The sequence below is a fragment of the Eumetopias jubatus genome, unplaced genomic scaffold (assembly GCF_037043125.1).
Source record: "Eumetopias jubatus isolate StellerSeaLion01/CBP00866 unplaced genomic scaffold, mEumJub1_p1.0 scaffold_13, whole genome shotgun sequence".
Lineage (NCBI taxonomy): Eukaryota > Metazoa > Chordata > Mammalia > Carnivora > Otariidae > Eumetopias > Eumetopias jubatus.
This window is the reverse complement of record NW_028274819.1, coordinates 40,344,670-40,357,137: the sequence shown is the minus strand read 5'-3', so window position 1 is coordinate 40,357,137 and position 12,468 is coordinate 40,344,670. Positions and strand designations below refer to the sequence as shown.

Genomic DNA, 12,468 nt, shown 5'->3' with positions numbered 1-12,468 from the left:
AAGATCTAAACTGTATAAACCCTTCAGTGATGACTGAGACCAAGGTGGGCATTCTTTTCTTTCACAGAAAAAGTCATTCAAATCCCTCAATTTCAAATATTTCAAGTTAGATTTCTATGTGGTATATCCCATATTAAAGTTTATATGTTACAGAATAAATAATACTAATTTTTAACTTGATGGATATTATACTTTGTGAAATAAAAAACCGAGCTTATTAATAAGATTTAATTTTTCCTAAAAATGTTCAATAAAGAGAAAAATTATGCAACAAATTTTATTTAGCATAGTCAGTCCCAACATTCAGCACAAAAAGTTTACAGAGGATAGAAAGTGCATTAATAAAAGCCAGTCTTTACCAAAAGAAAACGGAAAATATATTATTGATTCAAAATATTTTACACTCGAATGATAAACTGCAATAACTTATTCTGGGCACTACTGATAAGAGAAAGAAAGAGAAGAAAAGAACGCTTTAAGAAGAGCTCAATCTCCAGCTGATATCAGAGAAGTCAGTAGAGGTCACTGAGACCGGCAGTCTTTCTTGCTTTTTGCATTAGTGCCCTCAGCTGGAACTGTTTACGGGACAGAAGACGTACATGCTGGGAGGGGGGAAAAAGTTTCAACAGTTTAGAATGGATTTGACCCAGGCATGGAGTATCAAGACAGTTTGTAAACTAGATGGGATCTAAGAACCCTAAACTCATTATCAACCTTCCTTTGGAACCAATACTTTATGACATATGGCTTTTTAAACTCACTAGATTGATGCTGGTGGGTTGTGTAAGGAAAGTTACCTTCTGAGACCCTATAAAGGATTACGGTACAGGGAAAGCATGCCATTACAGGATCTGGCTCAGGAGTTTGAACTACATCTTGAGATAAACCAAGACACCAGGGAAACTTGAACTGTGATCCTATCAAAAGTTACATAAAACTTCAATAACTACGACTATCCCCAGTTGTCAAAAAGCAGGGAATGAGCAGCATAAGCCAGTTTTTGTCCCATGCCTAGCAACAGCATATCTCTCTGGCCTCTCTGGGTGCACCTTTCCCTAAGCTCTGACACCCAAGCAGGGGACAGTATATAGAAAGGGAGTCTGGGGTCTCTGACTTATACCCAAACATTCATGTGCTTGCACCAGGCCCAAGACTGGTTTGGCCACTTAATCACAGTGAGACAGACAAGATGAGTAAGCGACCCGACCAGCCTCGCATGTTTACTGAAGCACCAGCAGCAGCGGATCAAATATCCAAAGGGTGGCCACTATTATTTCTAAAACCATGCTCTTCGTGACCCAACAGAGAAGAGTAGCCAGAACTGGCTCCCTGGATCTTCACGTTCTGTATGACGGCAGTAAGCCTGAACAACGTTCATTCAAAGGGCTCTGGTACGAGCAGGACAGCTCAATACTTTGCAGGGCTGTTTGAGCCAGGAAAATGGGTCTAAAATTATGCAATTCTAAGAAAATTAACAGGAAAAAAACAAAACAGAATCTCAAGTGGGTGGGGCAGTCAGTGATCTTAACTTAGATGGTGTATGACCTGAAAGAACCAGCGGAAATCTGATTGTTCCTCCCGACCCACGCAGGCACAGCAGTAAGACTGAAGAATTACATTCAGCTTCGTGCTGCCTGCGGGGTGGGGACTGCAGCCACTAGTGCACCTTCCTTCCCCTCCCAGATGGAGCCTCAGCCCTGGGGAGGGGAGACGACACTGCTCACAGCCAGAGATCTCACTTGCTCTCTCTAGGAACACAGGGAATTTTAACTTCCCCTACAGAGAAACCCTCTTGGTTTGTGGCTTTCAAGGTCAGTGCCTCTTTTAAAACATGAGATTCTGAGCTCCTGGAAAGCAGATTGAGGAAGACATACCTTCAGGAAGACATCCAGATCTATCACTCCCCGCCTCAAGGCTTCTCCCAGGTAAAAGATAGTGTCTTCAATAGCATTTTCCTCTGCATACAGATTTAGGATCTGTTTGTATAGTGGGGCTGTGGGAATGATAACTTCATCAATATCATTGTTTTCAGACTGATTTTCCATTTTCTCCAGAGCAGAACTGAGTTCTTCATCCTTCTTTCTCAAAAGTTCTATGTTTTTATCAACCTCAGCCTGAAAACAAAACAGTCCAAGCATGATGACTTCATATTAACTGTACATAATTATCTGCTGGTCAAAAATCTACAACTCAATTTTACAGAAACAGACCCGTGAAATAAAAAAGCAATACTTAAACAACTCAATGGTTGAGATTGTTTCAAACAACATCCTGGCCAAAGGTAGAGGAAAAAGGGTGATGTAAGATGCTGAGAACAGAATAACGTTGAAAATACCCTGAGCTGAGCACTTCCAGTGGCAGTGATTAGTCTGTCACTTAGCAGTGACAAATGATGTTGCGAACTAAGCCATCAGACAAGATACTGTCCAGCAGGAGGGTCCTCACATGAAAATCATAAAAAAGGTTTTCCTTCCAAACAAGGGGGCCACTGCTACAGAGGGATAACTTTCCCCAGTCTATACAGCTTAATCCACAGAACCCCAAACAGCTGAACTTCAGTTACAAGTTGCTGTAGGTGGCGGGTGCAGGCTCGGAATTGTCCTGGTGTCACTTTCCTGAACTTTTAAAAATCGCAGGCCACTACTGTGAAGCTGACTTTACACACTAGAACCATTTTGTAAGACTAATGTGCACATACAAACCACTGTCCCCAGAGCCCTCAGGCACATTTGTTGGAATAAATTCTCCTTTGTGGGAATGAAAGTGGCGAGTGAAGCTGGAACTTAAATCATGCCAGTAGGCCTCTACTTCATCATTAAACAAAAAAGTCACACGGGCACAGCAGTCTGATAAAAATGTGAGAAAGTTTAAGAGTGAAAGGCTGCATTAGAGGGCTCGCTGAAGATGCTTTCAATATAGTTCAAACGACATCTGGAAACAAAAAACTGACAAGTCTGGACCCACGGTCTGCAGATCTTCATCAGGGCTGAGAACTCTCTCAAATTCTCATTTCCTGGCAACTGTCTGGTAACATCAAGCACTGAAACAACCCTCCTTTGAGTTAAATCTCACCCCTCAGGGTGAAATTGGTGCAAGGAAAAATGTTCTAAATACCCTCCAACTGCCAAAGACCAAACTGCCAACACAGGCCCCACTTCTAACAAGGCTATAGAGAAGCTATGTTCAAACGCTTAAAGGCATACATAATTTTCTGAACTCTTACTAGACCCACAACGTGAAAAAGGGGTAGATATCTAAAATTCGCAACTATTCAGTGAGTTACTTACTACTTCTTGATCTAAACGGGTAACCATCTCTTCCAGTTTCTGATGACCTTTTTTCAGGTCTTCCTCTGTTCGTTTCAAGGCATTGAGCTCTGCCTGGGCACGATCCATTTCCTCCTTCATCCGCCATCTCAGCTTGTCACTGACCGCTGAGATAAGAGAGGCTCGGATGGTGTCCTCGCTGATGGTGCCGTCCCGACTGGGACCTGCAGGGGAAAAGGCAGAAACCACTGTCTTAATTTCCCAAGCACTTTCTATTCCTTTCACAGGGACCTTCAGAAAACAGGACAAAATGAATTGACACTTTCAGAGTGGGAGGAAAGAGAAATTTTCTAGTAAATGTTATAATTTCATCAAAAGTAACATTAAAATCTGAGTTGATTCAGAAATACTTTTGCTGCAAGAGGTTACTATGAATCCTTATTTACCTGCCTTTTCTACTGACCGCTGAAATAATCAGCTCTCTTCTCAATGAGGCAGGGGCTGTGTCCCCACAGATTACAATTATTCCCCAATCTCCAACAAATGGGACAAATTTATACCAAAGAAAAACATTTGATTCAGGTCAGGTGCATTCTCTGGTTTCACTGCTAAGGTGAGGGAGACAGAAACCTACTGCAGAGGCCAGTAAGAGGACTGAACAGGCAGTTTCCTTGGTGTAAGATTAATAAGGCTTCCCTTCTACAAGATTTTTACTCCATTACCCTTTACCCAAAGAACAGAAATGAACAGATGAGCAAGAGGGAGTGATGTACAGAAAATTCAACAGCTGATAAACTTCTGTTTAGTCTCAGATTCTTTACTATTCTCTTCAAAACAGCCCTTCCTCATCAGTGTCTTATAGAATTTTCTTGCATATTTCAGATCAAATAAACTTATCTCTCCGATATTTTCTTCAAAAGGTCCTCCCAGTGACAGAAGTATGGGTACTTTTTATGACTATCGACGTTCTTCAGTTAGGGTCCTAATTCAGCAAATGTGTACATGGTATTCTGATTTCCAATTATGTTTGCTGACAGAATATCATGTGGGGAATTATATTTATCTGTCACTGCTTACAGTGATTAGAAAATGATTACAGACTAACAATCACTACCACTTTGAGCTGAAAATTTCTATCCCGGGGACACTGAGTTATTCTCAACAGGGGGAAAAAAACCCAAAACGCTTTAGTCTGTTTGCAGAAATGTATCCAAACTCTTACATTCACGTTCCCACCCATCACAGGCCTGGTCGCCGTACAAAAAGGCACACTGCTGCTCAAATGCAATCGAGCTTTCCCAACAACAGGCAGCCTGCCCCCACACAGCCAGCTCCACACCTGCTCTTCAGTGTCCCGTCTGCTCACAGTTCTTGCCAGTACATACTCACAGGTCTTTTACTAACTAAAAGCTCCACTTTTTAGTTAGTAAAGCTGTCTTCTTGCAGAAGCTGGTTCATACCAAGTTACCCTGAATGCTTTTCTGGCTTTTTGTAAACGACATCAAGACACCCTGGCGTTCTCTGGTTTCAGAGGTTTTGAAAAGAAGAGTCCTAAGTCTAAATAGTTCTGTTTTTTCTTTTTTCTCCCTTATTTCCACCACAGAAGAACTTTTTGTTGTTGTTGTTGCTTTTTCTGACTTAGGTTTTCTTCTTGCAAGTGAAAATGAGTACAGACAGGGTCTCCTGTGGCCCGCTTTTCCTGGAGGGTCCTTCATCCATCTGTCCTGAGGACACTGTGCTTGCACACAGTGACAGCCCAGTATCAGACCCCCCCGTGTGCACCGATTTCTCCCTACGAGGGCCTCCCTCTTTCCTGCTAGAAACCTCTTGCCGAGGAGGGCCCAGACAGTATCCATCCTACAGGGTTGACAGAGAAGCAATTCATACCTCCTGTTTATTAACATACAAATCCATAAGGTAGGTACTTTCTAGAATTCATTCCTGATTTTACAAAATACTTCAGCTTATTTCGTATTTCTGAAAAGCAAAAGTATTTAACTCTTTCAGGTAACTTGTGCTTTGGAATTCAGAATGGTAAAGCCAGAGGGCAACCACATTTCCCCTATGAAAACAGGTCTTATTTTTCACATCCCTGGCCTCTTTAATACCTAACTTTTCCAAAGTGTTCTCATCAATTTACCAACTACTGTACCACCTCCGGGCTCATGCCCCTAATTTTTCTTGCTCTTTTCCTGTCTGACCACGTCTTTATTCACATCATCCCCAACAGAGACCAGGATGACTCTAGCAACCTTCTCCAATTACCAAGATTTCCATTCGTTCCTTCTCGTCCCTGTGACCTCCCTTTCTCCCACTCCCACTTCCTGGGAGCATCTCGCCTCAGCGCGGACTCCTTGCCGTCTCTTACAGCATGCAGGAGGTCCGCCAAGGCAGCCTCTCTCACATTTATCAGACCACCAGGCCTCCCACCTCCAAAGACTTCATCTGCCAAACCTAACCTAACCCAAGTCCTCAATCCTTCTGACTCTTCTTAATTTTATTTTTTTAAAGGTTTTATTTATTTATTTGAGAGAGAGAGAGAATGAGAGCACGAGAGGGAAGAGGGTCAGAGGGAGAAGCAGACTCCCCGCTGAGCAGGGAGCCCGATGCGGAGCTCGATCCCAGGACCCTGGGATCATGACCTGAGCCGAAGGCAGACGCTTAACGACTTAGCCACCCAGGCGCCCTGGAATTTATATTCTGTTTCTCTTATGAAATATGTTAAAGCAAACACTACCATACAGCACCAAATAAGGCCTTCCAAATAGGTCTCCAGCTAAAGCCATTAACACTCAAAATGGGAACCAAGCTGAGGCAGCAGTTAGTTGCTTGGCTTTTGATAAAGGTCGCAGTTCACCTGAGGGTGCAAGTGCCAAGATTAGCCCTTGTCCTTTCCTCGGCCACACACAGACCTTACTATACAACAGTATATTTAAACACATTAGGTCCACCTACTTTCTAAAAAGAAGAGAATTTTAATTAAGATATGGAATATGAACACCAGAAAAGAAAACCTATTAAAATTCTAAATTCGATGAACACTGACACTTTAAGGGATTGTTTAATATAAATAAGAAAAAAGATCGGTGGGACATTCTCATCATCTTACCACTTTTCAAACAAAAAAATTTTTTTACCCTCAGATGTCTTAAGAGAAATTTTAATTTTCTTTATACCCAGTGTAACAAGCCTTGGAGTAAGAGGAGTTTGCGGCAAACTGCCATACCTCAAGTCCTCACACCCTGACCTTTACCCATGCAGAGTCAGATTTCAGATGTGCCCTTCTACAATTCCAGATGAGCAGCAATGAAAAGGTAACAAAGATTTTGAGAAACAATCCTAAGCAAAAACCTCATTTAAATGTTAGGTAGGATCCAATTACTGAACTTAAGTCTTAGGAACTAAAACATAATTAAAAAAAAATTTTTTTTTCTACTACGAGGAAACCAATATTACTACCCAATGGACCTGATAATTCAACAAATAATTTAGGCCTGTATCTTCAAAATGCACTAGTACAGACTACTTGATTTAAAACTAAACACTTAAGACAATCAATTTTATTTATCTCCTAATAGTACTTACTGAATGATCAGTTTCCTGTAACTCACAAAGATCATTTATATTAGAGAATCCACAGTAGTCTCAAAGTACAAGATAACTGAACTTACAGAACAGTTTATCCATTTCTCTCACCCTCCAACCCCTGCCTTCTGGCAACCACCACTCTGTTCTATGTATCTGTGAGCTTGGCGTGCATATCTATTGCTTGGCTTATTTATTTTTTGGATGTCACATATAAGTGACATCATAAGGGTAGTTGTCTTTCTCAGACTTATTTCTGTCTGACTAAACAGTAACCTTTCTAAACTCTCCTCTAACCAGCAAAAGTGAATCACTTGCTCAGCATTTTTACTTCTGGGTGTTACTTGCTCAGACCCACATAACTAGGGTCTTTGGTTTGACATCTGTGCTACGGAGCAAACCATGGAGCCTAAGCAATCCCAAACAGTAATTTACTATCACTCAGAAACCAGATCAAGCCCATATTATTTCCTTTTATAATAAAAACACACAAAAAATAGGACAATCTCTGAATTAGGAGGAACATTCAAATAACTATATGAATAAAGGCATTCTGATTCATGCTATTAAGTGCAAACCTGGCAAATTCATTAAGCTGCTTAAAAAAGCTTTTGTAGTCTATGAATATGTAAGCTTCTAATACTACTACCAACCTGTGTGTGGGCTATGGAACTTTTCTTCCAAAGAAATCAGGGGACCTCAATTTATCTTTTAAACACTATCAGAGCAGTATTCTTTAAGCTCTAGAAAGTTTCTATAATCACCATCAGTACGAAGAAGTGTACTTAAAACCATCAGCAGGTTTATGCTTCTTGAAATAAACACAAACCACAAGGAAAGGTTTATATTAGTTGACATAAAAATTCAAATTTTCAAAAGTAGAGGTAAGTAGGTATGAACCTCATTAAAACAGGATACCAGAGGTGCCTAGGTGGCTCAGTTGGTTGGGTGTCTGACTCTTGGCTTTGGCTCAGGTCACGATCTCGGAATCCTGGGATCAAGCCCTACATTTGGGCTCTGTGCTCAGCATGGAGTCTGCTTGTCCCTCTCCCTCCGTTCCTCCCCCTGCTCATGCTCACTCTGTTCTCTCTCTCTCAAGTAAATAAATAAAAATTAAAAAAAAAATAGGATAGCAAAGTAGTTACTTCAAAAAAGGCAGTGCTACAATCATCCAATTATCATAAAAAATGAGAGATGCTGCTAGCAGGCATAAGCACAAAGGCCAATTAATTTGAAGGACAGTAAAATTCCATCCTTAAAAAGATGGGTCAGAATCAGAGTCATTCCTTAAAATTATTTTGTGAAAGAGAACAATTTAAGAACCTACAATGTTAGAAGTATCCTATTGGAATAACCCCAGGATGCCAAATTGATCAGCTTCTCACACCCTTCATATATTAACTAAAAAAAGTTAAAATACAGTGTTAAATTACATAAAGAACTTTTTCTTTAAGCTTTCAAAATTTAGCACAGCAACCCTTAGTAAACCTTCACTGACTGCCCAGATGGGAAGCAAATACTACTTTACCCTGAAGATAAGGCAGGTATTCCCAAAGGAAGTCTGTGAAAGACTGTGGGGAAGAGGTGCCAAAGCAAAAAAAAAAAAAAAAAAAATCCATTTGGAAAGTGAAAGTGGGTTTCCATTTGAATACAGGAAAAGCTAATGATACACAATCCTAAAGGCACATCTACCCCTTCATAGATTATTTGATTTCGAAGAACTCTTTCTCAAAGTGTGAATTAGCTATGCGATCCCTTTCAAGGATGAGACTTTTTTTTTTTAAGATTTTATTTATTTATTTGAGAGAGAGAGAGCGCACAAGTAGGTAGAGGGGTAGAGGGGCAGAGGGAGAGGGAGAAACAGAGTCACCACTGAGCAGGGAGCCCAACATGGGGCTCGATCCCAGGACACCAGGATCATGACCTGAGCCGAAGGCAGATGCTTAACTGAGCCACCCAGGCGCTCCTCAAGGATGACAATCTTAACAACAGATCCAAAGTGTCCAAAGAACAGATTCTATTCTGGGTCAAGTATTGGCCAGAAGCACCTCATTTTGTTTTCCCCTCAAATTTCTCTCCTCAAAGTTTCAGAACACTAAGTAAATCAGGGTTGAAGCCATCTGTAACCACTCTCTGATTAAAGGACTCTGTTGAGATGAAATAAACCTGGAGATTCGAGCACAAAGGCAGTATGGCGATAGTACATTCTCTGATACACTTCATAAAGGAGCCAATTAGTTCTCTTTCTTCACACACATATTCATAACATGGGGAAGTTTCACTGAGTGGCACCACACTGTTCAGAGGACCACAGTGGACCACACTGTAGTAACATTCTTGAACATTTGCTTGATAGCCTTCAATCCTTCTTAATCCAGATTATAATATCCACAACTTCATCATCTCCAAATCAGTGCCACCCAGGTGCACCACAGGCACCACCAGCACATGAGGATCTATCTGGCAGATGGCGCCATGCATGAATCAAAGTGGGAATCAGCTGATCCCACATCATGCCACTCTTCCCTATCCAGGGGAGTTGGGCATTCTCTACTGAAATGCCCAGCTGGGGACTAAACGTTTTCTTGAGTACCCATCTGTCAGTCCAGAAAACATACAAACGACCACACATCCATACCTACTTCTGCTTTCTTCTGGCATCTGCTATTAAGAGAACATAAACAACTACTAATATTGTCTCCTCAACTTAATCTTTATAATTTGGTGGCGGTCAAGTCATTTTAAACCTTTAAAATCAGAGTCCAGTTCTCTTATAGCTTTGGCAATACAAGTTGGTGAAAGCTATATGCCTTGTCCTAACAAAAGTGTTTCACTCTTTTTTTGTTTTTTAAAGATTTTATTTATTTATTTGACAGAGACACAGTGAGAGAGGGAACACAAGCAGGGGGAGCGGGAGAGGGAGAAGGAGGCTTCGCGTGGAGCAGGGAGCCCGATGCGGGGCTCGATCCCAGGACTCTGGGATCACGACCTGAGCCGAAGGCAGACGCATAACAACTGAGCCACCCAGGTGCCCCCAAAAGTGTTTTACTCTTAAGAAACACGTATTTTAATCCAAAGAAACGGAAATTTAAGTTTTTAAAAAATTTAGCTTTTACCCTCAGTTATCAAGAAAAGTTTATCTTCCTTCTGATGCCTTTGTTGACAAATAATGCTTACAATGGACAGAATATCTAAGGAAAGTTGTCCAAATGCCACATCTTTTTCCAGTGATTTTCCAGTATAAAATGTTTTTGATAGTTGCAAAGATGATATACAAAAAATACACCTGGTCTTACAATGACTTCTAGGAAAAATCTGAGTTACAGATCACAGCTTTTTCTTCCCTTACATTACACCCGGGTATTAAAATATCACTACAATTGCCCAGACCTGATGGAAAAGCACCATTGACAGATTTGACATCATTCCACAGCTGTCTTCACTGTTCAGTGCCCTCAGTGAGCTCCAATCTCACAAGACTGGCTTTAGTTCAGGTTAGGTAGGAAGCTATCTAATAAAAAAAGCTATAAAATGAAATGACAAAACAAATTCTGATTTTCTTTTAAATGTTGTTTAAAATCTACACTGACTGGAATCAGAAAGAGCTACTTTAACTTCCAAGATCTGCATCCGACCTCCTTCAGCACTTTCTCAGAACAGGCTGCTGTAAAGAATGCAATCTCCATTACTTCGGTTTTATTTTTTTTTTAAAGATTTATCTTTTGAGAGAGAGAGCACACACGTATGTGGGGTGGGCAGAGGGAGAGAATCTTCAGGCAGACTCCCCACTGAGCAAGGAGCCTATTGTGGGGCTCTCAAGACCCATGAGATCCTGACCTGAGCCAAAAACCGAGTCTGACGCTCAAGCAACTGAGCCACCCATGCGCCCCTCTATTACTTCATTTTTAAATGGTTTTTTTACTTCAGTGCTGTCAGGGTGGTTAAATACCAACACTTGCACAGGCATCGACGTCCCTAATAAGACATATATTAATGATGCTTTCAGTCAGGTGCTTGTTTTACATCTAAAATCAAAACCTATGCAGTGAAACTATCAAGTGATACAAAGTACAAGGATAAACAAACCACATTTCATTCTTTCTCATGGCCTCGGTAGTATAGAGAATAACAGCACAAATTCTGGTGACCACAGATCTACTGAGGAAACGCTGACTAGTTGTGAACTCTGACATTCAAATACTTTTATGTCTCTCCTTTCCTGTATTACAGTTTTGAAGTCCAACAGCGTTGTGCACAATGTACTACCAGAACGATGAAAAAAAATCAAGCAGGCAAGCAACAAAGATAGAACAATACATATTAAAGGATAGCCAAGATTATCATAAAATGTTTCTAGCCTACGAAAGTACTCTTAAAAAATATATATAAATTTCTTTGATAATCTGTTCTAAAAACATAAACATTAGATGTGATTTTATTTTTTTAAAGATTTTATTTATTTATTTGAGAGAGAGAATGAGATAGAGAGCATGGGGGGGGGAGGGTCAGAGGGAGAAGCAGACTCCCCGCTGAGCAGGGAGCCCGATGTGGGACTCGATCCCAGGACTCCAGGATCATGACCCGAGCCGAAGGCAGTCGCTTAACCAACTGAGCCACCCAGGCACCCATTAGATGTGATTTTAAAGATACCATTTTCCCCACATCCCTGTTTTTTGGATAAGTGGAAACAATCTAGTCTAAGCTATAAAATGCTTCATACCTATGGTTTAAAATAAGTTAACATATAAAAGATTGTTAGAAACTGAGGTTCTCTAGAAATCAAAGGTATCATACTATTATCTCCATGAAAAATGGTAACAAATAGCACTATTCCCATTTTGTTGATGATGCCTGAACCAAAATGGAGAGCTTACCAAGACTTAGTGTGCTTTGCTTATGGATGAGAGATCTCCCATCATTAGGTTTCTAACTCAAATCCTTTAAATTATATTGTAGAAAAAGAGCTACATGATAGTAATTTTGAGAACATTTTAACAAATTAAAATCATGCCACTAGAACCTCAATAATTAGACTGTATCAATGGCAAGAACAGCATTAGAAAACCTGTTTTTGGGGGCGCCTAGGTGCTCATTCAGCGTCATTAAGGGTCCTGGGATCGAGCCCCACATCGGCTCCCTGCTCAGCGGGAAGCCTGCTTCTCCCTCTCCCACTCCCCCTGCTTGTGTTCCCTCTCTCGCTGTCTCTGTCAAAAAATAAATCTTAAAAAAAAAGAAAGAAAGAAAATCCTTTTTGGGGGGAGGGTACTTACATTAGATCTTGGGATGGTTACAATTTATCAGGAAATATAACAAAGATGAACTTCATATGCTCCTACATTCATTTAGGCACTCAGCAAAATATTTATCGAGGAACTTCTTATATAAAGCACTGTTCTTGGATGTTAGGGGGTGGGGGGATGGGGGTTGGCGGTGGTAGGTGATTAGTCAGGTAGGCATGCCTGCTCCTTGCAAAGGAAATAGGAAGTGGATTTCCTAAGATAGAAGAGTAGTAGACGATGAGGTCAGAGAAATAACGGGGGAAGAAAGCAGGATCACATAGGGCCTTCTAGGCCTAAGAACTCTGGATTGAATTCTGAGTGAAATGGGGAAATACTGG

The 12,468-nt window shown here is 40.8% G+C and overlaps 1 protein-coding gene across 1 annotated transcript in view; it reads right to left on the bottom strand.

Moving 5' to 3' along the window:
• Positions 1–258: 258 nt before the first annotated feature.
• Positions 259–12,468, bottom strand: part of TSG101 (tumor susceptibility 101) — a 39,802-nt gene continuing 27,592 nt past the window's right edge. Inside the window, exons 8-10 of the mRNA XM_028117687.2 lie at positions 3,288–3,490; positions 1,875–2,114; positions 259–602 (exon numbers count right to left, since the gene is read on the bottom strand). Coding sequence (XP_027973488.1) covers positions 513–602; positions 1,875–2,114; positions 3,288–3,490 — 533 coding nt within the window. The 3' untranslated portion in view covers positions 259–512. The remainder of the gene's footprint in view (positions 603–1,874; positions 2,115–3,287; positions 3,491–12,468) is intronic.